At 53.6% G+C, this 25,943-nt stretch overlaps 9 protein-coding genes across 9 annotated transcripts; 4 read left to right on the top strand and 5 right to left on the bottom strand.

Moving 5' to 3' along the window:
* Positions 1-244: 244 nt before the first annotated feature.
* Positions 245-2,351, bottom strand: N0V89_009062 (uncharacterized protein; the record flags this gene model as incomplete). The annotated part of the gene is made up of 5 exons (XM_056217815.1): positions 245-1,456; positions 1,507-1,765; positions 1,830-2,042; positions 2,089-2,116; positions 2,168-2,351. The coding sequence occupies 5 exons, from the start codon at positions 2,349-2,351 to the stop codon at positions 245-247; spliced, it is 1,896 nt and encodes a 631-aa protein (XP_056069371.1).
* Positions 2,352-2,984: 633 nt separating this feature from the next.
* N0V89_009061 (uncharacterized protein) lies at positions 2,985-3,984 on the bottom strand (the record flags this gene model as incomplete). Its single annotated transcript, XM_056217814.1, has 2 exons — positions 2,985-3,538; positions 3,978-3,984. The coding sequence occupies 2 exons, from the start codon at positions 3,982-3,984 to the stop codon at positions 2,985-2,987; spliced, it is 561 nt and encodes a 186-aa protein (XP_056069370.1).
* A 761-nt stretch (positions 3,985-4,745) lies between these two features.
* CDC28 (Cyclin-dependent kinase catalytic subunit) lies at positions 4,746-5,850 on the top strand (the record flags this gene model as incomplete). The annotated part of the gene is made up of 3 exons (XM_056217813.1): positions 4,746-4,782; positions 4,881-5,550; positions 5,604-5,850. 3 exons carry the CDS (start codon positions 4,746-4,748, stop codon positions 5,848-5,850), a joined length of 954 nt encoding a protein of 317 aa, XP_056069369.1.
* Positions 5,851-6,269: 419 nt separating this feature from the next.
* On the top strand, positions 6,270-7,628 carry N0V89_009059 (uncharacterized protein; the record flags this gene model as incomplete). The annotated part of the gene is made up of 2 exons (XM_056217812.1): positions 6,270-6,602; positions 6,723-7,628. The coding sequence occupies 2 exons, from the start codon at positions 6,270-6,272 to the stop codon at positions 7,626-7,628; spliced, it is 1,239 nt and encodes a 412-aa protein (XP_056069368.1).
* A 1,584-nt stretch (positions 7,629-9,212) lies between these two features.
* Positions 9,213-10,985, bottom strand: N0V89_009058 (uncharacterized protein; the record flags this gene model as incomplete). The annotated part of the gene is made up of 2 exons (XM_056217811.1): positions 9,213-10,866; positions 10,927-10,985. 2 exons carry the CDS (start codon positions 10,983-10,985, stop codon positions 9,213-9,215), a joined length of 1,713 nt encoding a protein of 570 aa, XP_056069367.1.
* Positions 10,986-12,303: 1,318 nt separating this feature from the next.
* On the bottom strand, positions 12,304-14,443 carry N0V89_009057 (uncharacterized protein; the record flags this gene model as incomplete). The annotated part of the gene is made up of 7 exons (XM_056217810.1): positions 12,304-12,389; positions 12,550-12,625; positions 12,681-12,866; positions 12,923-13,208; positions 13,254-13,600; positions 13,653-13,820; positions 13,874-14,443. The coding sequence occupies 7 exons, from the start codon at positions 14,441-14,443 to the stop codon at positions 12,304-12,306; spliced, it is 1,719 nt and encodes a 572-aa protein (XP_056069366.1).
* A 900-nt stretch (positions 14,444-15,343) lies between these two features.
* GEM1 (ERMES complex Ca(2+)-binding regulatory GTPase gem1) lies at positions 15,344-17,324 on the top strand (the record flags this gene model as incomplete). The annotated part of the gene is given in 3 exon segments (XM_056217809.1): positions 15,344-15,383; positions 15,403-17,120; positions 17,172-17,324. The coding sequence occupies 3 exon segments, from the start codon at positions 15,344-15,346 to the stop codon at positions 17,322-17,324; spliced, it is 1,911 nt and encodes a 636-aa protein (XP_056069365.1).
* A 982-nt stretch (positions 17,325-18,306) lies between these two features.
* On the top strand, positions 18,307-21,303 carry N0V89_009055 (uncharacterized protein; the record flags this gene model as incomplete). The annotated part of the gene is made up of 3 exons (XM_056217808.1): positions 18,307-18,342; positions 18,397-20,958; positions 21,013-21,303. The coding sequence occupies 3 exons, from the start codon at positions 18,307-18,309 to the stop codon at positions 21,301-21,303; spliced, it is 2,889 nt and encodes a 962-aa protein (XP_056069364.1).
* A 947-nt stretch (positions 21,304-22,250) lies between these two features.
* Positions 22,251-24,272, bottom strand: N0V89_009054 (uncharacterized protein; the record flags this gene model as incomplete). Its single annotated transcript, XM_056217807.1, has 8 exons — positions 22,251-22,567; positions 22,618-22,851; positions 23,415-23,425; positions 23,476-23,682; positions 23,737-23,860; positions 23,916-24,001; positions 24,051-24,056; positions 24,103-24,272. 8 exons carry the CDS (start codon positions 24,270-24,272, stop codon positions 22,251-22,253), a joined length of 1,155 nt encoding a protein of 384 aa, XP_056069363.1.
* Positions 24,273-25,943: the final 1,671 nt, after the last annotated feature.

Raw genomic sequence — 25,943 nt, 5'->3', positions numbered from 1 at the left:
TTTACTCTTCTCTCGAGAACTAGAGACATAGAGCTGCCAGCCATCCAGCAGCGGGGGAGTATCGCAAAAAGTACGCGCGAATGAATCACAAAGGGCGCGAAACGACTTGTGTTTATGAGCGCTGTACTGAGCAAACTATAGTACGCGCGTTGGAATTAATTATTAGTATGTCTATTTTGATCAAAGCATGAAACAAAAACAAACGTCTATCGTCGTCCTCTTGCCCTTACACCCACCAAAATGCTCAGTGCTTCCTCGCATACAACACCACCCATCCCAGCAACCGATATCCGAAGATAATAACCAACATGTACCCCACATACTTGCCCATATTCTCAGTATTAAAACCATACCTCTCCAGCACCGCCGTCCCCTCAATCATACACTGGTCTTGCAGTTTACTTGGGTACATGCACTGACACGCGCCCTCCACAACCTCGCACGCATAGTTTCTCTTCCCGAACTCATTGACCATCATGCCACGGAACACATACGCCTGATAATCAATGTAGTGGAACACATACCTCCAGAACACATTGAGCGTCTGCGGCTCGACCATGAATCCATTGACGCACATCCACAGTCCGTTCGCGAACGCCGTCGCCGCGAGCGCAACGACGAAGATGGGAATCAAGCTGGAGAGGAGCACAACGAGGGACTCGGCGGCGAGCAGGTCGAGAAACAGCCACATGACCCATGTGAAGAAGGCGTCGGTGCCAGGACGGAAGTTACCCAGCCAGTATGCGATGACCGAGAACAGGATCGTGATGAGGAACAGGTAGGGGATGCCGACGAGGAAGTTTGCTAGCATGAAGGCTGTGGGGCCGTAGAGGCCGTTGAGGCGCTCTTTTGTGTACAGGGAGAGGTCCTCGAGGTAGGCGGGGATGTAGGCTACGGCCATGAAGGACATGAATGCGCCGCCGAAGAAGATGGCGTTGGTGAAGGCTGTGATGTTGTCTTGGGTGGGGGAGAGGCGGAGCCAGACCGTGCCCATTAGGATGGCGAGGCAAACATACATCGCTATACGAATACCGTATGCTACAATGTCGCGGTAGGACTTGATGAATGAGCGGTGCATTAGTGTGAGAGGTATGAGGTAGGGGTTCGCGGAGAGATGGGCGTGGTCGAGACTCAGGCCTGCGCCGGCTTGTGTGGTCTGGTCAAGGCTAGCTTGAAGGGTTGCAGCTTGCTGAGAAGCATTCCAAGATGTGTGCAGCTGGTCAAGTCTATCGACAGCTTCGGCTTGATTCTGTGAGAAGTCGATGTTGACTATTTGTATGATGTACTCGGCGGGATTGATGTAGGTAGGCATCTCGTAGCCAGTGCTTGCGAAATAGTCATGAATGCCCGCCACTGGTCCATTGTATGCAGTCTTGCCGCGCGACAGAAGTAAAAGCTGGTCAAAAAGCTGGAATGTGGTCGTGGAAGGCTGATGAATAGACGCGATAACCAATATCTAGGAGCGTTTGGTTAGCCTTGACGCAGCTAGTGGGGACAGTGACTAACCTTGAATTTCTTCGCAGTGACACGCACAAAGTTCATGACCTCGTAGCTCGCAGCAGAATCAAGTCCGCTTGTCGGCTCATCTAGGAAGAGTATCTTCGGACTGGTAATCAAATGGCTAGCCACGCTGACCCTGCGTTTCTGCCCACCAGACACACCCTTCCGAATGGGTGTGCCAATTAGAGTACCGGCCTGCTCGCGTAGACCAAATGATTCGAGCAAGGACTTGATTCGTGCAATTCGTTCCGTTTTCGATATCGATCTGTGCAGGTGGTCAGCCTTGCTGCGTTGCTGCGCCGCATCAGCGTATCAGGAAGCAGCCTTACCGAGGAAGGGCGAGCCGGGCGGCAAAATCCAGCGTTTCTTGGACGGTGAGCGACCCCACGAGTGCGTCCTCCTGCTCGACGAAGCTGGACAGCTTGCGGAAGTCCTTTGTGTCTGATGGCGCGCCATTAACGTATGTAACCCCTGACACTGAGGCACCGATGGTTGCTTCACGGTGTGCGAGGACATTGAGAAGTGTCGTCTTTCCAGAACCACTGCGATAGTTAGAAAACGCGCGTGCATGCATTGGATATATCGTACCTTGGGCCCATGAGTGCCAACATCTCGCCTGAGGGTGGTGTAAGCACGTAGTATATCGCGAGTAGGTAGGTTTACTTACCAGCCTTAACATGGCCACGAACATCTGACAAGATCTTAAACGGCTGCTTTGTGTGGCGGTCTTTGACTGTCACCGAGACGTCGTTCCAACTGAAGCTGCTCACAGATTCATTGCTCAGATAGGTGCGGCCGATGTTGGCATGTTTCTCAACATCGTCCACAGAAGAGTTGTTGGAAACATCCATTTTGTGCAGATACAGAGTGAACGGTGTTGGTCTCGAACAATGAAGGTTGAAACATGAGTCTTGATGAGAAGAAAGAAGAATTATATTGTAGTATCAACGTGGTCCGGAAATGTACGCTGTGCCATCCCACACAGCTCGCCGACAGATGCTACGCCCTCTTGGCCGGCGACCCTAACATTGACGGGGACCCTACCAACCCGTGCTAAACACGAGGCGGCGCGCTACACACTGAATGTATGGTCAGCCGTCACATTTCATTGGATGCGGTGCAGGGGCCAAAAACGGTGCCGCAATTAGACCCTGGCTGAGAACGCCGAAGACATCTGAAGCTGACGTTCGCTTAACGATTTAGCGCAAAGGCCTCCAGCTCGCCGACAGAAAATGCGCTACGCAAGTATTTTAGTATACCACCGGGCTCGGTGTTTCGAAGGTCGCCTTGATACTGTTTGCTGAGGTACAACTTGTATGAGGCTCTGCCCCTTTCGCTGAAAATTCGCCGATGGCAAGGATCTGGCGTATACCAAGACTGATGCAGGAATATTACCAAGCGCCGAGATTCAAAGCTTAATCCAACGGAATGGTGTGGTGGGCGGTGTATGATTGTGCACAGTGCGGCCTCGCCGAGCACTGGTTTCAATCCCACATTTGGCGAACATTTACGTTGATTCTCTTCCTCGCCATCCAGCCCCTCCATGCCTCAAATTCGTTGTCGTTAACGTTTCTTCCCGCCGGCCAGGACTCAAGATACGTGGGGCAAGTTCCAGGCACAATCTGTGGAACGCCATGCCATGCGAAGCGCGACGTGCCACTCATGTAGACCGCACTACCTGATCGTAGTCGGATCGCTAACACACGCTCGTCCGTTGGAGTTGTATGATTATCGCTATTCGTTTCCTGTGTTGCTGCAGGTTCGGATGATGTGCCAATGACAAAGATCGCATCACATCCAAGGCTGATGCTGATCAATCCAGTGTCGCTACTCTCAGCAACGTCACGGTGGACGCTGAGTGTGTCGCCTGGTGAGTACAAATTGACTATTGCAGCTTCTGCTTTAGTACTCGTGAAGGTGTCTTCTAGCAACTCCTTTACATCGGCAGGAAACGATGGCGGTGTGGCGTCCGGGTACTGTTTCGCAGTCCAATCGTATTGACCACCGAGCGTCATCCAACGCATCTTCTTGTTCAAGACTTGAGATACATTCAGTGGACGATGCACGGAGGGATCTTTTGGGTTGGCAATCGTCGCGGAAGAGGTCGGAGGTAGTGTGAAGAAGGAAGATGCTGATGGTGGATAGGAAATGCCATAGTGAGTGTGGATGTTGGTAAGATGAGAGGGCCGCGCTAGATCGCGATGCAGGAGACGAGAGAGAGTAGCGTGAGCTGGATTTCAGGTGGTAGGAGAGACGGGGACGATAAGGAGGCCTGCCTGACGTCAGGCAAGATACTACAGATGATATTCAAGATTTAAAGAAAATGAAGCATGTGTAAGGAGATGTCTTCTAGTCTGCATCCTTTCGCGGGGAGAAATGTCATGTGATGTACAAGCTCCAATAGATGCCTCTTACTTTGTGATCAATTGATCCTATAATTGCAAATTCAAGATTGCTTCAAGTCACCTCTCACTTACCTGGCATGTCCGCGTGCTCGTAGACGAGTATCTTTGAGGTTTGAGTGGTAGGCCCTAATTCAGGTTGGTCACCGTCACCGCCAAACCGGCGAAAAGTAGCGGTCAGTCGCTGAGGGTCCCATTCTTCAACCACACGCAGTTTGCTTTGGGGATCTGCACGAAGGTCTCGTTCTAGATCCACGATCATAGGGTCATTTTGGAGGTCCTGGCTCCTCATCCTCTGGTACTTTTTGTAGACGTTGCGGACTCTTTCCGGCGGGCGTTCATGCGGATCAAGTGCAGGCATGATGTTACGCAATCTGGTGACGTCTGCAGAGCTTCTCTGAGTTGAGACGACAACAGAATGTGGTGGTTGAAAATTGAGATCGTGACTGTAAGTTATGAGTGGTGGAGGGGAATAATTCACGCGGCGTTGTGGGCTCGCGCGCGCCGACGCGTCTCTTTGTCTCATTTGCTTAGATCGAGCCGGGCGCTTGGCGAGCTGTGTTTACTACCACTTTTCGAGAACAACATCACCGCCCCGCCGAGGCCACACTCCCGCAACTCTTCCAAGCCAACCCGTGGATACTAACAGCAGGATCGATTTGTGCGTCGCTCCGGAGCCTGACGCCACGACTGCAGCCCTTGCCCTGAAGTCGTTCGTTTCAGTTCTACACGACACGCGCGCCCCCATCCCTCTCTTCGCCGACCAGCGATTGAACTCAGCTCCGCCGCAACCGCGACCCAGTTGACTACTCAGGAGACACTAGAGCAGCGCTCCGACCCAGCATGGAGAACTACCAGAAGATGGAGAAGATTGGAGAGGGTGAGTGATCATTCTGTGGTGCTGCACCTGCACCTGCACCACACCGCCATAACAGACTTCCCACGTCGATTTGAGCCTACACTAACATTTGACCCCAGGGACCTATGGGGTCGTTTACAAGGCGCGCGATCTGTCGACCAAGGACCAGCGCATCGTGGCACTCAAGAAGATCCGTCTTGAAGCTGAGGACGAAGGCGTACCGTCGACCGCCATCCGCGAGATCTCCCTGCTGAAGGAGATGAACGACGCCAACATCGTCCGCCTCCTCAACATCGTACATGCCGATGGCCACAAGCTCTACTTAGTCTTTGAGTACCTCGATGTCGACCTCAAGAAATACATGGAGGCGCTCCCTGCCACCCAAGGCGGCCGTGGCAAGTCGCTGCCGGAAGGCTCTACACTGAATGTCACTATGGGTCCAGACATTGTCAAGAAGTTCATGACACAGCTGTGCCAGGGCATCCGGTACTGCCATGCCCACCGTGTGTTGCACCGCGACCTGAAGCCCCAGAACCTGTTGATCGATAAAGATTGCAACCTCAAGCTGGCAGACTTCGGCCTAGCGCGCGCTTTTGGCGTGCCCCTCCGCACTTACACGCACGAAGTGGTGACCCTGTGGTATCGTGCGCCAGAGATTCTACTTGGTGGTCGTCAGTACTCCACTGGTGTCGATATGTGGTCTGTTGGCTGCATCTTTGCTGAGATGTGCACGCGCAAGCCCCTGTTCCCTGGCGACTCCGAGATTGACGAAATCTTCAAGATCTTCCGGTATGTCCACCTTCTTTGATTGCACAACAAGCTCGTATTGACAATGTTCGTAGCGTTCTCGGTACTCCCACTGAGATCGACTGGCCTGGCGTTACCTCGTTCCCTGACTACAAATCCTCGTTCCCCAAGTGGAACAAGCAGGACATCGCCACAACAGTCACGACTCTGGACGATTACGGCCTTGACCTGCTAGACGCTCTGCTTGTCTATGATCCTGCTGGTCGAATTTCGGCGAAGCAAGCGGTCATTCATCCTTACTTCACGGGCACCTTAAATGGCTACGGAAACGGCTACCATTAGTTGCAGTAGTCCTTGATGGTTTTCACGATCTTACGAGTTTGGCAGCATACGCGGATGGGCATATCCAAGTCGAGTGTTCAAGTCGACGTCTCTTTCGTCGCAATGGATGGGAGGAATGGCATTGGGCAAGCAAGCAGTGCACGGCGTTAGTGGTTCACGTCATATTCCCTTTTGGGCTTGAGGCATGCAGGGTACGTTTTTGGTAGACAATGGGCCCCGTGAAAACGATCTGTGCATAATATGAGATTTCATGCTATTGCTGCTCGATACACGATGGGATGTTTGGTGTTGTCATGACGCAACCAGCCTTACAACTGCCCCACTCAGCCCTACAACGACGCGAGGGGCAACGCGCTTCGGACCCTTCCGTCGTCCCACTTGCTTCTGTACATCCCTCCAGTCAAGCCACGCTCGTTTCGATGCCGCCCGCTCCTCCAAAGCTTCTACCCACATCCGAAGGCCCGCGCCTGATTGTGTATCACCAGACCTTCCACGATTCAGCCGGCAACTACCACTCGCTTCTACCCCTCCTCACGAACCACACTGGCATTACCCACATCATAGTCGCAGCTATACACTTGAACGGAGGCCCGGGGAACATCACCCTGAATGACCACAAGCCGGACGACAAGCGCTACGACCAGCTTTGGGGGGAGGTGAAATGGCTTCAGGGAAGCGGAGTGAAGGTGTTGGGCATGCTGGGGGGTGCGGCGCAAGGAAGCTATGAGCGCCTCGGAGGCAGCGAAGACAATGTGAGCCTCGCATTTCTCGTCCACCCCCCTACGCCAATCTTTTTGTGATCCACCTTCGCACACAATGAACCATTTGAATATGTAGTAGACGTCTCAAGCACCAGAACTAACCCACAATAGTTCGAGGCCTACTACACGCCCCTCCAAGCCCTCATATCCTCCCACAGCCTCGACGGCATAGACCTCGACGTCGAAGAAAAAGTCGACATCCAATCCATAACCCGCCTCATCGCCCGTCTCCGCGCAGACTTTGGCCCCGCCTTCCTCATCACAATGGCTCCCGTAGCCACAGCCCTCATCCCCGATCCAAACATCCCGCCACACCTCCGTCCACCGCGTCCCCTCCTCGCCAGCGGCCCGTCCCCGAACCCACTCCACCCTACATTGCCGCATCTGAGCGGCTTCAGCTACCCCGAGCTCGAATGCAGTGTCTACGGAAGGGAAATAGCATGGTACAACACGCAGTTCTACTGCGGATGGGGCTCCGCAGCGTCAACGCAGTGGTACGACGCCATCATCGCAGCAGGGTGGACGCCCTCCAGGATCGTCCTCGGGGTAGTCACCAACCCGGGAAACGGCGCTGGACACGTTCCCGTCGCCAAACTGCGCGACGTGTGCGCCCGTCTGCGCGAGAAGTACAAGAGTGGTGGAGGGGGCTTCGGCGGGGTAATGGGCTGGGAGTTCTTCAACAGCGGAGACTGCGAGGAGGATATGGTGCACGTTACTTCTCTCGACCTGAATAATGAGACTGTGCAGGCGGGGTGGGTTGCTGCGCTGGGGCGTGTGCTCAGGGTGGAAGACGCGCCTAGGGTACGGACGCAGAATCCGCTGCTGGGCGTCACGCCCGAGCAGATCCGGCAGATGGTGACGACGCTGCCCTCGGCGCGCGCTGCGTGGCCCGCAGAGACGATTTCGCAGCTTGTGGTGCTGGGCTTTTCGCACCAGGAGGCTGTCGCTGCGCTGAATGCTACAGAGGGGAACGTCGAGCTTGCGGCGGGGTTTCTGTTCGAGCAGTATCCGCAGTAGGCGCTGCGGGCGTCGCTGGGACGGTACTGTTGGCTGGCCTTCCATTGGATACGATACCCGACCTCTCATCGTCTTCACGTGTCATGTTTCTGTACTTTCATGTGTCGTGGCTGTGGAGCATTGAATCTGTCGTGAGGTAGAGATGCATACTATGTGCTAGTCACTCGATTGCTCTCACCAACTATCCGGTTCGCTCCGCGTCCTCGCATCTATCTGCCGCGCGCAAAACCACGGTATCCCAGCCTGCCAACTTACACGTGGGGTCCACATGCGCCGTCTTCTAGAACGGCGAGGTTGATGCATGTGAGAGTGTGCATGCAGCATGTCATGGATGGCTTACCCGAGGGCACGGACTCGGAAGCTGATTGTGTGTATCGTAACGGGACGAAACGTGAGAGGTTGGCTGCGTGTCACGTTGTTGCTTGACGCCTATCAAGGTACATGTACTTGTGAGACTGCTAGCATACACACGCACCTCGGCACGAGGCTCTCCGTTCGGTCGTATGCTTCAGGTATCACAAGCCTTCATACATTCACGCGCCACGACGTTAGCTAGTGCCCTCGTCAAGCCTTCACCCACCTACGTCGTCAGCACATGTCCTCGCGTAGAAACCAAGTTCCACATCGCGAACTAATCTCGTGGCGCAAGGACAGTCCAGTCCAGTCCAGGCCAGCCCTCTCCCGGCCCACAAAAGATAAAGCCAGCATGCAAGTTCCAAGCGATGAACACCTTGTGGGTATGTATGCCTAGCAAGATGGCGCTAACGATGGGAATACGTGCTTGACGTGCTGTGTCTTATAGACTAGAAACTGGGTCATACGCTACGTAATGGGGACGTACTGTATGCGATGCAATGCGATGGATATCTAGTAGTGTAGTAAAGAAGTGAAGTGAGACAGACGAAGCCGCCAATGCAATGCAACAACCACATGCCAGACCAGTCCCTCCCCAAATGCACGTGCAATGCAGACAGCCGCGCCATGCAAGAAAGATCGTAACAGTAATCTAATCGGCCGTGATGCTGATAGTAACGCCTTATGAGAAAGAAGAAAAACAGTTAGGATAGTAATAGTGTAGAGAACGATACGCAGCGCAGCGCAGCGCAGCGCAGCCCACATGACGCTATCCAACATGTCTCAGCGCTCTGCGAAACCCAGCCATAGAGTCTATCGTCTCGCGGATGCTATTCGAGGACGAGCGTTGGCGGAGTTTTGCCCGGGGAAGTGGGACGGTTAAATGGTGAGGCGAGCGTGATCGTGAAGAGCGGGGATGCGTGCGCGGGGGAGAGAGATGCTGCGGAGGAGACGTAGCCTCGCGCGGCGGCGATGCAGCCTCTGAAGTGGAAGCTGAAGCTGAAGTTGAAGTTGAAGAATGTGACGGTGACGGTGATGAGGTAAGAGTATTGATGTTGATGTTGATGGAGCTATATGCAGAGGGTATTAAGTATGTAATCGCTTTCGCTTGACAAGATATCGTGAATAGAAAAAAGGGCTATGCACCCATGCGTGCGAAAGTGGGGAATGAATCTATAGACGCTCGAAGTGCAGATGCCGATGTAAAGCAAAGAGAGGCGGAGCGGGAAATTACCTTCCGTCGCCACTGTGCCGCGGAGACTCTCTCCGACTGTTGATGGCCGTGTTCCTCTCTGTCTCCTCTCGCAGTGTGTCTAGACTGCGAGCCGGGCTGGGAGTCGTGCCTCTGCTTGTGGGCGTCCTACTAGGGCTCGATGGTCTGGAGGTCGCGATTTCGTAGCTGGGCAGGTCCTCTGAGATGGGAGTTCGAGCGGGTGTCCGGACAGCGGTATTGTACGAGGGCGTGCGCGTCAGCGCTTCCATGTCGTAATCTTGGTGAAGGTCAAAGTACCCAGTTGGGGGCGTGTGATTGACACCGTCTGGCCGCGAAAGTGGGGTGTTACCCCCAGACGAGTGATGCCGGGTAGGTATCAAGCGTGAATGGCTGCCTTGCGAGTTCAGGTTCAGATTTTGAAGGCGATGCTGCAGAGCCGTTGCGGAAGCGCCACCACCAGCAATGGCATTCAGCGATGCCAAGTCTTCCGCCGAACCAGACCTACTCTGAGCGTAGAAAGGTGTGGTTGCGCCGCTACTTCCGTAGCTTGCGTGGGCACCTGGAGTCATGAATCCGCTAGGATCAATGTCGTTGTACAGGGAATCGAGCTGGTGCAACCCGTAGGTAGGAGGTGCGTTTTGGTTGACTTCATCCTGCACTGCTTGTTGTGACAGAACTTCCGGGTCGACCAAGACAGATTGATCTTCTCCTGGCGGCAGATTGGGCGAAATGAAAAGATGTACGTGGTTCTTCACCAGCAGCTGACTCGTATGGCCTTCCGGGTTGTGTAGGTTGACGTACAAGCGCAGTTTATGCGAAATGCGAATGTTCTCGGTGTCTACAGACTGCCTGCAGTTCTTCAAGGATTTGGGAAGATCCAAGGTCATAGAGAAGCGGTGGCATTCATCAAACAGCTGGTCGGCGTCCTCGACCCCCTCAGGGACTACGTTTTTGGAATTCTCTGGCATCAATCCCTCTGTGCACGCCACCTGGACTTCAGTGGTATGTGAGACTCGTCGTCCAGCGTAGTCGCAAAAGAGCTGCCTCGACTCTATCAGTTCCATTTTTATGTTCGCGATTTCGACTCCTTTACGGAGCGGAATCAGGACGTAATCGGCGGTTATTGAGGTGCCGACGATGTAGTTCTTCTGAGGAACGGTGATTTTGTATGCGATCTTGGACGCCCAGATATCCTCGTTGATCTGCTCCATAGGCACGCTCTCCATAAGATCGCGACCTAGCGTCCTGATGACTCGGATATGCGAACATGCACTCAATGGCTTGCTTATGTAGCCCCGATCCACGGTCGCTTTCAAGTTGTAGACGATCCAGTTTGTGGGCAGCCCCTCGACGCTCTCGTCAAGCGTAGAGGGCATCTTGAACTTGAACTCCCACTCGTGTACACCGGCATTGATCTTGTGCGCCTTGTTTTTCGAACCGTCTACGGGGAAGAGACTGAGGTTCTCGAGGAGGAAATTCGTCTTTTGCGATATGGGCTGCGGGGTGACCGTGTTGGTCGTGTGCCAGGCTACCTTGCGCGTGCCCTGCAGCGTCATGCGTATGCTCTTGACGGACATGGACTCTGGGTTATTGAGTATGAGCTTCCCAGTAAGCTCTGTACTCTGCGCTTCCGACGACTCTCCATAGAAGACAATGAATGGCGAACTGGGCCTGTGTGCGTCACAGTCAGAGTCTGGCGCAGCTAAAATCTAGGCGGTGACGTAGACTCACTGGATCTCTAGGACGGGCCCAGCATTCCTGCCAAACACACCGCCGCCGGGGCGAGGCATGTTGCAAAACGAAGAAGAAAAATCAACAAGAGCACAAGGTCATCGGAAGGCTGCAGGGGCAGACGGGCGTGTACTTGATGGGTCGGGAAACGAATGGCTGCGGGCTGAATGCGTGTGACTGGGGAGGGCCGCGTGGGCGGAAGCGTATATGCAGTGGTATGTATGTGAGCGTGGCTGAGGGTGCGATGACTGCTCAGCTGGGGGCTTGGGCACGGAGGGATTATAACGAGCTGCGTGGGATGGGAGACGGCGGTTTGCACAAGCAAGCAGGCAGGCAAGCATGGGCGCTGAGGACCATGTCATTGCTAGCTAGCGCTCGAAGAGCGGGACCTGATTTTTCTCGTCGATTGAGGGACCGGGCGGGCGAAGGCGCAACAAAGCAAGACTTCCGAGCATCGCTCCCGCCGCGAACGGCGCATGGTATCATGGCGTGAGCCTTGACGACCCTCGCGGCGCACAAGGGAGACCCACGCGGGCGCTACTAGCCCGACGATAGCGCGAGATCAGCTCACGGCGAGCGCAGCGCTGCAGCAGACGCGCGAGAGGACCCACGCCGCCTGCGACGACGAGGCGGGGCTGCTTCTTATCGATAGGAGCGTGAAATTGACTGCCTGCGACGAAGGGCAAGGCGCGGGCTCGGGCCGACGACGGCAGAAAGGCCTGCACTGAGGCTGCACGCAATCTGGAAGAGGCGCGCCACAGACGACGACGAGACGAGTTGCTCCCGGGCCATTTCCGGCGCGCACGGCTCGACGCCATATCCAGGTGTCGCTTGCGATTGAGGCAAGCCACCGTGGGCACAAGTGCGTGCTCCACCGCGCCAGGCGCTGCCGCCATCTGTGCCATTCCGCTACAGGCCGTCGTCGTGGCGGCGCTGCAGATACGCTTTTTAGAGAGAAAGGAGCGCCAGGCGGAACAGTGGCGACGACGCCGTGGTGCAAGACATACAGAAGCACGCATGCATGCGCTACCTCATAGGGCTGAGTCTCGGAAATATTCGCACACAAAAAAGGTACTCCTTGCGCATATGAGTCGGATAATGCCGGGTTGGTCGCCATCAGAATCCCAAACACCAGGAAATGCCAATGCACGCTGCGACAACCCTGTCCGACCCTGTCTGAGCTATATCCATCCACCCCTGTTTCCAGCCGCCTCAGATCGTCCGCTATTCTCGGCCTCTGCCTGCGAGCTAACGCAGTATGCTCGCGCGTTTCGACGCGTCCAAACCCACGTGCTTCTACGGTGGCTGCACACCACGGTGGCCGTGGAAAGACTGCTGGACCAGCTGTCGAAACCACGCCTTCCGATGCATCGTGTCCTACACGTTGCTCGCGCTCGCAGACGTCGAACGCGTCTCGTCGCTGCCCGCGCCCTCCTTCGGTCGATCGTATGTTCGAATGTGTCCTACAAACACTCGTTATCAGTACAGTTCCAGCTTGGATCAGAGAGCGGCCTCGTCGCGACACCAAACCGGGTGTTCCTGCATCCAAGCTTCGCCGGCGCGCCCACAGATAAGCTTATCAACACCAACCACTCTGCCCAGCAAAGAAATCTCTGCACTCACCATTGCTGCACGATGTCATGATGCAATCTTCCTCAAATCCCAGCCAGCATAGCGGATGCTCGTCGACCTTTTTCGCCTGCAGAAATTCCCTCAGTTGTGGACCCACGTGCAACCCCTGGGTTTCGACTCACCATAACTGGCGGCAGCATTGCCGTTCGCGCCCGAGGCTCGACCTCGTGCACCACTTCTTCCTCGTCCACCATGCTTCCCGACGTGAGATTCGAGTTCGATCGCAGCCGCGAAGTAGACCCATCTGTTCGTGTCCGTTGCATCTGAAGCGTCGCCGACGTAACACTGCTGCGTGGTCTCACTGATGCCTGCATTTGTGTCAGCCCATCTCTCCTCTATAAGTCTAGACTTCGCAATAGCTCACCGCTCGCGGTCGGTGGAGCATGCCAACGCTGAAGTCCCACAGAAGTAGCCGGCAGTCTTCCCCAACACTTCCTATACGGTAGTTTCGCTCGTCGCATCGCCAAGGATCGAATTGCACTGCAGTGACCCACGAGTTGTGTCCCTGGCAACGTGCCACAAGCATGCTGTCCTCCAACGACCAGATGGAGACAAGATCATCTTGACCTCCAGTAACAACGTATCGGCCGTCCGGAGACCAGCACACACATATCATACCACCATAATAGCTCATGTATTGATGTAGCAATCTGTAACAGTTAGCTAAGCCCAGGGCCGTGCTGAAGTCGACCCACTGTTCTTTTAGGAAATCAATGATGCGAAACGAGCCTTCCTCCGACACTACTGCAAGATGTCGGCAGTCTGGCGAAAAGGCAAATGCATTAATCCTCGAGTTCGATGTCTTCCAGTACGACACCGGGTTAAACTTCTGATTCTTTGAGTTTACTGATTTCCTCACGACAAGTCGCGCCTTCTTCTCCGTCTCGGGCTGAACCTGATCTGGGTCCTCAGCAACGAATGGCGCGTCTTCTTTCTCCTTGTCATAGACGACTAGGCTCCCATCCATGTGCGCTGCGAGGAAGAGGTTCTCGCTGTTGGGGAGCCATCGAATGTCCGATACCGCAGTGTTGTTGATCGCCCCCTGATACAATCAGTACGCCATTCTGTTGTCATTTTCCTCGGCCTGCACTTACGTTCTTATTGATGCGCGTGTACTTCTGCGACATGGGCTCGTACCAGATGATGTCACCCGTTGAAAATCCTAGGATGATATCGACGTGCCCCGGTCCCTTGGTGCTTTGATTCACATCGTGACATAGCGCGTGCGCTTTGGTGAATAAGATCTTCGTGAGATGCTCTTCCTGTATTCCTCTTGAGATGAAGCCAACAGATACCTAGCGAAAAAGCAACATACCTTGGTTGGTGAGGTCAAGTCAAGCCACTGCAAAGCGCGATTAATATTCGCGAAAGCGTACAATCCGTTGGGGTTGTGCTCCTGCAGTCGCTTGGTGAGAGCTTCATGAGGAATAACTCTGGACACGAATGAGGAGTTGCTCTTCACAATATTGCTCTTGGGTTTCCGCCTCTTTAGTGGATCCTTGCTGTCTTTCCCATTCAAAATCGCCAGCGCCGAATTTCCCGACCCATACGCGGGGGCATGGAGACCTTCGCGCGGAGATGCCGTAATACCATTCCCGTTCACACTCTGCGACCCCGAGTCACTGGCCTGGCTGTTCGATTCGTTTGGCGACTCTTGTATACTTGGCGGTAGCTGCGAGCGAGCGCTGTTGGCGGTATCGAGCCGGAACAACCGTGAATGTGATTGCTGGCGAGGTGCAACCACTACGATCGACAGTTTCGTTCCCGCAGTTGGCGGGTTCACCGTGGTCGCGAGTGGGTTCGGATTGTGTACGGGCGCTTCAGAGGGGTGCGGCGGCGGCGTCGCCAGGTGCAGGTCGTCTCGTAATATGTATGTACCTGTCATCGTGCCAATGTGAGCAGACCATTACATATGTAGATATGGGAGTTGAGTAGATTACCTTCTCCAACTACCAATTGGTGTTCAGTCCCAGTGGGGTGGGTGAGGGTGTTGTTCGTTTCGATAAGCTGGCCGCCGCCGGGAGCGCCAGGGTAGCCCGCTGCAGGGTATCTCGGTGGAGGTGGGAGCACACTGTGAAGGGGTTTAGCTGCTATCAGTCAAGCTCTTAGGCGGATGTGAGGGGCGCGCGTGATTGGGCGTTCGCAGACGACCAGCAGCAGCGTGGGAGAACTCACAACATGGCAGCGCACGCGGTGCAATCTATCGCGAGACGAGTCGGAAGCAACGACAGCCGTATCTACCGCGGTGAACCGAATCGCAGCCGGCCAAGTATGCGCGTCAGGACATGCACCACGACAGCGGGGTGCGGCTGGGAAAAGACGGAGGGTGGGGCGGCTTTGCGATATAAGAACAATTGAAGATGTACGAGCTCGAAGACGGTCTGCCGTGCCGTGCGTGAACCCCGGGCGGCAACCGGCCTGGAGAAAGTGCGGAGCTACCTAAGGTAGTTCTAAGCGTGGCTTGCTAATTGACCAGATCGGGCGGCAGCCGTTTTGGAGCCAGGCGTCTGGTACATGTGCTACATCCTTCAGAGCCCGTCCAGCGTGGAGAGGCTGTTGACGCAACACGACCACAGAGATAGCGGAGGGTGGTTTGGCAACAGTCCCAACGCTGGGGTATGGCATCACTAGCTCTGCTGTCTCCACGTGCGATGGCTTGGCGCGGGCCGACAACTCAGAGCTCGCGGTATCGTGGGCCGCGCAACCGCCTTTCGGTCGGTCCACCTGCTGTGATCAGAGCGAATTGATAGATCTCAGCATGTTCTAAGAACCATGTACATCCGTCATGGCGACCGGTAAGCAGCTTGAGCCAGGCAAATTGAATGGTAGACTGACATCCTCTAGTCCGAATCTGTGTATGCGGTGATGAGGGCGTCGGCAAGAGCTCCATCATCACGTCGCTTGTCAAAGATGTATTCGTCACGGCTAAGATCCAGCCCGTCCTCCCTCAAGTCACGATCCCGCCCACGCTCGGCACTCCAGACAACGTCACAACGACCATCGTTGACACCTCCGCGCTACCCCACGAGCGCCATGCGCTCCGCAAAGAACTTCGAAAGTCGAACGTCATACTACTGGTGTATTCGGATCACTACAGCTATGAACGGGTTGCGCTGTTCTGGATGCCATACTTCCGGTCGCTGGGGGTGAACGTGCCCGTGGTGCTATGCGCAAACAAGGCGGATCTGGCGTCGAACGGGACAACGTCGCAAGTCGTAGCAGATGAGATGCTACCCGTCATGACCGAGTTCAAGGAGATTGACTCGTGCATCCGAACCAGCGCAAAAGAGCACCACAACATCAACGAGGTCTTCTTCTTGTGCCAAAAAGCCGTCACTCACCCGATTGCACCGCTATATGATTCCAAAGAGAACGCTTTGAAGCCCGCTGCGGTTGCAGCTTTGCAGCGCGTGTTCCACCTCTGCGATAAGGACAAGGATGGTTATTGGAACGACCAGGAGATCCATGATTTCCAGATCAAATGTTTTGAGAAGCCACTGGGACAGGATGATCTAGCGAATATCAAACGGTCCATTGAAAGATTTGTCCCAGGATCCACTGGCGAGCATGGTATGGATGAGAAGGGCTTCCTGTTGCTGAACAAGATTTTCGCTGAGAAGGGCCGCCATGAGACCATATGGATTATCCTAAGGAAGTTTCACTACACCGACAGCCTCAGTCTCCAAGACACATTTCTCCATCCAAAGTTTGATGTACCGCAGTATTCCTCAGCTGAATTAAGTCCTGCTGGATACCGCTTCTTCGTTGACCTGTTTCTGAAGTTCGACAGGGACAATGACGGGGGCTTGAACGATAAAGAGCTCGCTAATCTATTTGCACCTACGCCTGGTGTTCCTGCATCTTGGGTCGATTCGGCATTTCCATCATGCACGGTACGGAACGAAGCTGGATACATCACGTTACAAGGATGGTTGGCGCAGTGGAGCATGACGACGTTCGAAGAACCTAAGACGACACTAGAATATCTAGCATACCTTGGCTTCGAGAGTAGCGATCGTGGAGGGACGACCAACGCACTAAAAGTGACCAAGGCACGCAAGAGGCGTAACAAGCCCGGACGAGTGGAGCGCACCGTGTTCTTGTGCTATGTTCTGGGCTCCAGCGGTAGCGGGAAGAGCGCCCTGCTATCGTCATTCCTGCAAAGACCCTTTACCAACATGTACCACCCAACCATCAAACCACGGTCCGCTGTAAACAGCGTGGAGCTAAAAGGCGGCAAGCAGTGTTATCTCATCCTGGAAGAGCTTGGCGAACTGGAGCCAGCCATTCTCGAGAACCAGGCCAAGCTCGATGCTTGCGATCTACTCTGTTACACATACGACTCTAGTGACCCCGACAGCTTTGCCCACATTGTGGAACTGCGAAAGAAGTACCCTCACCTCGATCATTTGCCAGCAGTCTACACCGCGCTCAAGGCTGATCAAGACAAGACGATGCAGCGATGCGAGCAGCAACCTGACGAATACACAAGCGCGCTCAACATGGCTGCTCCACTGCATGTGAGTGCAACCTGGAGCAGCATATCGGAGCTTTTTGTTCACGTACGTACCACTTCATATGGAAGCCTCGTGCGAAATACTGACCTTCCGCAGCTGGCTGAATGTGCAACGCATCCCTCGACGGCCTTTCCGAAGCAGGAGGAAGAGCCTTACGATAACTTAAACCTGTATCTTGCGCTGGGCGCTGTGACATGCGCCGTTGCATCTGCCGTGTTCATCTGGAAACGCAATGGAGCGTCTTCCTAGCTGCTTGATCTCTCTACTCTTCACCATGAACATATAATAGATGCATGAGAGCGACTGGGACCTCTCGACTTGAACGAACACCGGGTAGCTAGACGTTAGTGTGTAATACATAATCCACCCTTCTCCAGATAGACTAATTTTCCCCCACATGCAATTGCATGTCAGCGCGAGCTTCTTGGCGCGAATCCCGTTACACAAGCACACAAGCAATCGAGCGGTTCGCTGAATGTCCGTCAAGTCCTCGGACTTACGACCCCCTGACGCTGCACTGTAAACGGCCGGTGGCACCGCCCTTTAGGCAGGGCGCCTACGGCTAGATACCCCAGCGACATGCACCTTGCATCCGGAGACGTCTGTTTGCGTGACAAGCCGAGGGCGCGCCTGCTCATGGTCGAAGTAGCGACTTGTGTGTCACGAATGCAGCGTGAGGAGACTCAAGTAGGCGATTTGGATAGGCACAGCGCGTGCATGGTGAATGGTCAGGCACATGAACAGGCTGCGCGGGCTCGCCCCCGTATGATGTCGTTGCTGTAGGCAAAGGAGGGGGTGGCTCGTGACTGGGCCCTTTGAATTATCCAGAAGCACGCAGCCCGTCTGTGGCTGCGAGTGATTGCTAGGCGCTCGCTCGAGTGCGCGTCGAAGCGGACGAGTAGTCTACCGTTCGGCCTTGTCCTGTCCAAACATCCCGGGCCTAGCGGGAACGAGAGACATCGTTTGGAACATGGTACTGTACTCCACTACACTTTGCACCCTGCTTTCAACAGCTTCTGCGCCCACAACGCCCGTCGCCCGCCCCTCGCACGATCAGCCGTCCTCCCCAAGGTCATGACCGCCGCCACCCTCGCTCCCTGCCGCACCGCTTGACCGCCGCCCGCAGCCCGCCGCGTGCCCATCGCTTTCGATGCTGTCTCTCCCGCGGCCGCGGCACCGTCCAGTATAGAAGGCTTACCGCCAACACACGCCGACCTCTCAGGCGGCCAACATGCAGGTGAGCAGCTGCCGCTCAGGGCCCTCGAGCGTGTGCGGGAGTGCGGTTGTTGTGCAGTGCATGTAACCTTTCACTACGCTGCAGTTTCCCGCGAACCCGCTCGTTCTAGCGCCCTCGTTGGGCCATGCGAATGCTAACCTCTCCTCTTCGCGTTCACAGTCTTCGGAACGAGCCCGCGAGCTGGAGCGCGTCTACCAGCAGCGTCGCGGCCATGCGCCCCAGATCTCCATCAGCGACGATAGTCACCACGTTACCGAAGCCATTGGCGACCTATACGGCCACGACGAAGAGTTCCCCATGAGGCGCAACTCGCGACCCCTAAGCTTTATCAGCAACCCGCACGGCGACAGCCTCGAGCCCTTCAACCCCTTCCCCGCGGCGCCGCCCAAATCTCCCCTCCGTGCCCAGATGAACCAGGATCGACCGGCCACCACCGCAGCCCCCAATGGCAACCCACCGCCTCTCGCGAGAAAATCTTCGGCTGCCTCCAACGGACAGCTCTCTCCTACGCTGTCCACGCCACCCTTGACAAGAACCAACTCCGATACCGCCACACAGCAGTTCCCGCTGCATGACCTGGACTATGAATCGAGCCCTGCGGGCCTCGCCCAGGAGCTCAGCAACTTGCAGGCCATACGCCGCATGTCCATGGACGTAAATACTGCTGATCCTGACCTACCATCGTTCCAATCGTTCAACGTGCCTGCGCCGCCTCAGCATTTTTCCGAGGATGAAGACCCGTCCAAGCTTTTCTGGGTTCCTGCACGATTGCATCCTGAGCTCGCACCGAAGGAATTCAAAACATTCATAGAAGAGAAGGTTGACACGATAAGACGGCGCTCTGGCGACAGTGATTCGTTGTCGCCAGACGGTGCTTTGGGACGCGAGGGCTCTGGAGGGGGTTTGCGGCGGAAGAAGTCAATGCTATCGCGGCAGATTGATAGCGGCAGTGGCTATCGTGATGGTGCAGAGCGCCTCGAAAGAAAACGGTCTGGAACACAGCAGCCCAACGGAGGTTTACCCCAGCTGCAGGAGCTCGAGAACATTGTAGAGGATCCCGTTGCTCTAGTTCGACGCATGAGCATTGATGCAGCCCGAAGGCATTCAGGCACCGACCAAGACATCCCTGAAGACGTTCCTATTCTACCTGGCGCTGTTGCTGGACTAGGAAGTCTGAAGCGTTCCACGCGCACCAACTATAGACGAGGTAGTATTCGCAAAGGGGAGCGCGTCCCATTCTCACGTCGGGCAGCGGTTGCAACGCAAGCTGAGACTGATACTGAGGGATCCCCATCTGCATCTCCGGTTCAAGGCAAAGAACATGAGCTGTCTAATCTTTCCCTGACTAGAGTGCAATCCGAACCTTCAAATCAAGCTGCGGAGAATTTTTCTCGTCCGACACGAGTACGATCGCCTCCTGGACTACGGCAAGCTTCAGCTTCGGTAGAAGACCTCTCAAGAGCGGATTCCCCCGCAGAAGATCGAAGACCTCAGCCGAAACCATTCCATTCACGAATCGCGTCCAATGGTCGAACAACGGCTACCTTACCGGGACACAATGCTGCTCCGCAGCTACCCCAGATCATTGCTACTCCTCCCCCACCAGAGCCGCAGCGGAAACAAATGCAATTGCCCGAGAGAAACTCATCACGACAACCCCCTCCTAGTGCTCCGCAACCTCAAGGTCCCCGGCAACCACCCCAACAGCAGCAACAACGTCCACCCCAGGCTGCACGACAGAACAAGCATGCACAGGCCGCGCAGTCGTCGCCCATCAAGCCTGGGCAAAGCATGGATGATCTTGTATCGCATCCCTCGTCTCTTCCTGGAAACAGCACAAGGACTGACACACTCTCAATCATCCCGAATCTTGTCGAAGAGAAGAAACCGGAGAAGAAACACAAAGATAAGAAAGACGGGTCTGAAGGTGGTTCGCGCAAAACCAGTTGGGGTTGGTTGCTAGGAAGTGATGACAAGGAACGTGATAAGAAAGACAAGGAAGAAAAGGACAAGGAGCTTGCGAAGAAGGTCAAAAACAAGTTGAGCAAGACACAGGATAAAGGTCAAAGTCATGACGATACCAGGCTTGACGTTCTCCAGACCTCTATCCAGGGTAGTAACAGAGGCCGCGAGAGCGTGGTCATTGACCGGGAAAGTGTCAAGCTCGAAGAAGAGCGCAAGAAAGAGAGTAGCAGGAAATCCACCGGGCACGAAAGCAAGAAAGAGAAGGAGTCAGGCCTCTTCTCGTCCATCTTTGGCGGGGGAAAGAAGAAAGGGGAAAAAGAATCGCATCACAAGAAAGGAAATTCAATGCGTGGGTTGTCCCCTGAACCGCCACCCCGGATACTCAAGCCAGACATCGATTATAATTGGACACGGTTCTCCATCTTAGAGGAGAGAGCCATTTACCGCATGGCTCATATCAAACTCGCCAATCCTCGTCGCGAGTTATATTCACAAGTCCTACTGAGTAACTTCATGTACTCGTATCTCGCCAAAGTTCAGCAAATGCATCCGCAAATTCAAATTGGCACGTCGGCGCAAGCCAAGCAGCAACAACAACGCCAAGCTCAAGCCGCCGCGCAGCAGAAGAAAGAACAAGAGCAACAGCCGGAGGAGTATTCCCAGTACCAGCGGTATCAGCAGGTATGATGACCATGTTCAAGTCGATGTGTGCATTTGCTAATAGTATCTTAGCAGCATGAACAGCCCGAGAAAGATGCACATCATAACAACAGCTATCAGCAGCAGGAACATGCTGGTTCTGAGTCTCAGTATGAGAACGACCACCGGCAACAGCAATATCAACATCATCAAGACCCACGTATGAATCAGCGAGACCCAAGAGATTCGCATCACTCGACGTATGAAAGTTCCAATAGTGGCTATAGTGTTGCAAACAGCTCGAGTTACATGGGGCAACCAAAAGCTCAGGGATACGGGGGCTACGATGATTCCGATCAAAGTAGCAGGGACGACGACATGTGGTAGCATTAGTACGTCGCTCATCTACACATGACCTCTCCTCTTTCCTCCCTCTCTCTACCAAGTCAAATGGAGATTTATCTGCCAAAGGCATCATTTCTCCTTGTACGATATAAGCATGGTTTCGAAGTCGTTGTTTCTGTCAGCCGGAGCGTTCTGTAGTTAGCTCGGCGTTTTCGAGCGTTGTTTTACCTGGATGAATATGACCAAGTGGGGCGTATTGTATGTAGAGATCGGGCATGGGTGGAGTCAGGGCATAGAAATGTGACTATGGGTGCTGAGAGAGGAGATGTTATCTAGTGTCTGTCTGGAGTTGGCACTTATCGGTGAGGTACATGCATATACAAATCGATGATTTGGGTGCATCTCTCGGAGCAAGGCTTTGTGCTGAGGAAGATGTGCTATGTAGTTTGGCGGAAGAGAAGTATCATCACCATTGTAGCCTCCTTGCTGTGTGCATCGCGAACTTGTTGGATGTTTGAGTCTTGCTGCACTGGTCTGGCTACTGCTCTCGCTGTATGCTTCGCGTGTGTATCTGTCTAAGTCAAAAAGAAGGACATGCCAGGGTGCAGGGTACATTATCTGGTATAAACAAGAAAGTAACAAATCTTTATTGAGCCTGCGATTTCATTGGTGTAAGCGTCATTGCTACTCAGGCTATTATCCATGTCTTCTTTTGGCATTATGATCACGTGCTGTTAGGCAACGTTCGTAGGAATAGCTTTAATGTTGATTTATTGGCGTTCTGTTGAGTGGTGATGCCTAGGATAGAACTATGGTACGCAATGTACCTGCTTGATAGTACTAAGTGCAGTTGAACTCTGCATCGCCCACTTCACTTCCATCCTTCTACATCTTCCACACCCTCGTCCACATGCCGATCATGCTTATGCTATTATCCATGTTGATGATCGAAATGCCTTATGCATGTCCTTGCTGTCCCCAGAGACTGCTTAACTTTTCTTTTCAACGGTGATCTGCTTCTTCTTCCAAAACATGACGATCGCTGGTACCTGCAACGCCGCAAACGCGGTTGTGATCTTCATCTGCAACGAGAAGCCCTCCGCGAACACTCGAATGACTTGCCCGCGGATATCATCCGGAAGCTCATGGAGCAAAGCCGTCGACTCCATCAACGAAACGCGTTGTTCTGGGGATATGATTGCGCCGAGGTTCCGATTCAGATAGTTTTCCAGCGCGCTGGCCACGATAGCGAGTCCGATGGCGCCACCGAGGATGCGGAATTCGATAAGGGCACCATTGGCTGTGGCTGGGTACTATTAGACATGTTCGAATCCTAGGATACGCTGGTGTACATACCAAGATCTCGTTTCTCTACGACATAAGGAACCAACAGGATGACGAGAGCGAAGGTTGCACCCCCACCCAGCCCGGCCAGCGCCTCGTATGCATAGACTGCTTTGGGCAGATTATCGTCTGTTGGTAGGGTAGTAAGAAGCCCGGTACCTATGGCAGTGGTTGCAGAGAAAAACAGAGCGACATAGATGACGGGTATACGGCCACTGGCCACAGAAAGGTTGGCGATGATGCCACCTATGGAAGCAACGAGTGTAAATGCTAGGAGTCGAATCCCTGTGTCAATGGGAGAAAGGCCGTTCACTGTTTGGAAGCGTTGTGGGATGTTGATCACGAGAATGTAGAATGGAAGGCCATTTAGAAAGGACGTGCTATTAGGAGCAAAATGTAAATTAGCAAAGTTCTTGAATGGCAAGATCAAACACAGACTTACAAGAGGACACCCATCCAGGCCCTGTTGAACAGGAACCGCCAAGGGAAAAGGGGTTCCTGTGTCCAACTTTCCGAAGTGACGGTCCTTTCCCAGACGAAGAAGGAAATCCAAAGCAGTCCAGAAATGATAAGTAAAGCTATTGACGTCCCCGAAGACCAAGCCCATTGTGAGCCTCCTTCCAGTAGTGCCGTTGTCAATAAGAGTGATGCTGCGAGAAGGAGAAAAAGGCCAGGTATATCGAGCCGCTTGGCCACCGTTGTCAGGCTCCACTTCCTGGTGTTCCCAGTCCCGAACATAGTGGGAGGGACTGTGTGATTGGGGAATCCGGCTGGTATAGCCACCAACAAGATTGCGATGGCGGCTGCACCACCTGGAATGCTAAATTTGTTAGCCACATCGAAAGGAACAGTGCCTCTTGGAAGTCTTACTTCATAAGGAAGACCCATCTCCATGTGGAACGGTCACTAATAACACCACCAAACAGTGGACCAGAGAGTGTAGCAAGCGCCATGTCTAGAGCCATGATAGCTCCGTACATGGGCAACTTATTCCGTGGGACCATTTCATTGATGATGAGAATCGTCAGGGCAAATCCGCCTGCCGCGCCGAGACCTTGGAACGCTCGAAAGATGATTCTAGCGGAGCGTGTCATGAGTGTTGAATAGCTTTTGCTGGCCAGTAGTACCTACAGCTGCGTCATGGTTTGTGCGCCGCCACAGGCACCAGAGAAAATAGTAAAAATGGCAAGGGAGGCGACGCTACATGTCTTGCGGCCAAAGATATCGCTTAACTTTGCCCAAACGATGATAAAGCCTAGGGTCAAGGTTATGGATGAGAAGCCGAACGTCGAGATCATGAATACACATACCGGTGTATGTCAGAAGGTAACTCGTCAGGACCCATCCCGCCTGTCTATAGCCTTTCAAGCTGTCGATGATAGCTAACAGCGACGTGCTGATAATTGTGACTTCGACATTGACTAGATAGAGTGCCAGACATAGACTGAGACCTTGTAAGTTATGCCGAAACTGCAAGATTTCGGAAGTGTGACATACCCAAGGGTCATAAGGTGAAGCCTCCCACCAGTCAGAGACTTCGGATCCGTTGCAATAGAAATATGCGGCTCCTGTAGCGGGGCATCGAGCTCATTCCTGTTGGAAAGCTGTTCGGTCGTTGACGGCGTACCATGCGCGCCATCTGTCGTCTTTTCCGATATCGAGGACATGTTGGCAACTGCTATTACAACAAAAAAAGTGCTTGCGGAAGGATGTGAAGGATGCGCCAATAATCCTCTTACGACGAACTCATGGAAACACTGGGCATAATCAGGAAACACGTCGGCAGGTTTATTTGTCCGTCGTTTCGCAACCGATATGTCCGTGATCCAAACGGTCGGGTGGACGAGGCAAACGTTATGCACCCACTTGAACTCGATGCTTGCACTTCGCCTGGCTTGTTTACATGGATCATTTCTGTTGAGCCATCTCTTGTGTAACATTCCTCTTACTATATTATACATACGGACTTCGAGGTAGTGGGGCTAAATGCTAACCCAAATTGTCTTGTGTACCATTATCGCTTGCATTGCTCCTGGACTTTATTGGTCGCTTTCGACAAGTTATTACCCCGAGACATAGGATGTTATCGCTTAAAATGCAACCGGCTATCGGGCCAAGCCCTTTTTAATTTGTTCGAGAGAACTGGGTGAGATTGATTGCCTGTGCCCCATGGGAGCCCCGCTTCCCGAACCTGGTCAGACAGCTTAACCCTCGCACAGCTATGCCTCTTGCTTTCAGGATCACGTCATACAACTACGCGAACGATCAACAAGGCAGAAAGTCTATTCACTCTCAAATTCATGGTTCAGACAAAAGTACCACATTGATGTGAAGGAGTCTGATATGGTAACTCTCCTTTATTTAAAAGGCGATGAGGTCTCAAGACATTGACAATAATCCAGGGTGTCGTTACCGGATCAAACTTGCTACTGTCACCCTCCCTGTTCCATTTGCTAGGCAATTTTGGGATGCTCTCACCTGATAGTAAATGCTACAGCTTTGACCATAGAGCCAATGGATATGGAAGAGGAGAGGGGATTGCATCGATCATCATCAAACGTCTTCCAGATGCTGTGAGAGATAACGATACAATACGCGCTGTTATCCGCTCTACTGGAACCAACCACGATGGAAAAACACCTGGAATGAGCCAACCCAGTAGAAGCTCGCAAGCATTGTTGATCAAAGAAACCTACACCAAAGCGGGCCTTAGCATGATTCCCACGCGATACTTTGAGGCCCATGGAACTGGGTATGTACATTCAAAGCTTAGTATCCATGTACAGAAAGACTAACCCGTCGGAAAAACACAGAACACCTGTAGGCGACCCGATCGAGGCTAGTGCCATTGGAGAATCATTTCGGGGCACCAGAACAGCGAATGATCCAATCTATGTGTGAGTTTACAGAGACTTACTATTGAATCATGTCTTCCTGGAATGAATCTGGCATTTCTAACTAGTCCTAGCGGTTCTGTAAAATCAAAAATCGGCCATACGGAGGGGACAAGTGGGTTAGCATCCGTGATCAAAGCCGTTCTCGTGCTTGAAAGTGGGATCATCCCACCAAATGCCACTTTCGAAAGGTTGAATGACAAGGTCGACGCAGTGGGCCTTAATCTCAAGGTATCATCTCATGCGACTGAACTATGATCATGAGCTAATTATGTTAAGTTCCCTACCCATCCTACTCTATGGCCAGCGCACGGTTTGCGAAGAATATCCGTCAATTCCTTCGGTGCCAGCGGAACCAACGCACACGTCGTTTTGGACGATGCCCATCATCACTTACTTGAACAAGGTTTGGACGGTAACCATTGTACATCTCCCATTCCACAC

Source organism: Didymosphaeria variabile, assembly GCF_027946475.1.
Source record: "Didymosphaeria variabile strain IMI 356815 chromosome Unknown scaffold_6, whole genome shotgun sequence".
Taxonomy (NCBI): Eukaryota; Fungi; Ascomycota; class Dothideomycetes; order Pleosporales; family Didymosphaeriaceae; genus Didymosphaeria; species Didymosphaeria variabile.
Note: the sequence above shows the minus strand (reverse complement) of the source record. Positions and strands in the feature narration are given on the sequence as shown.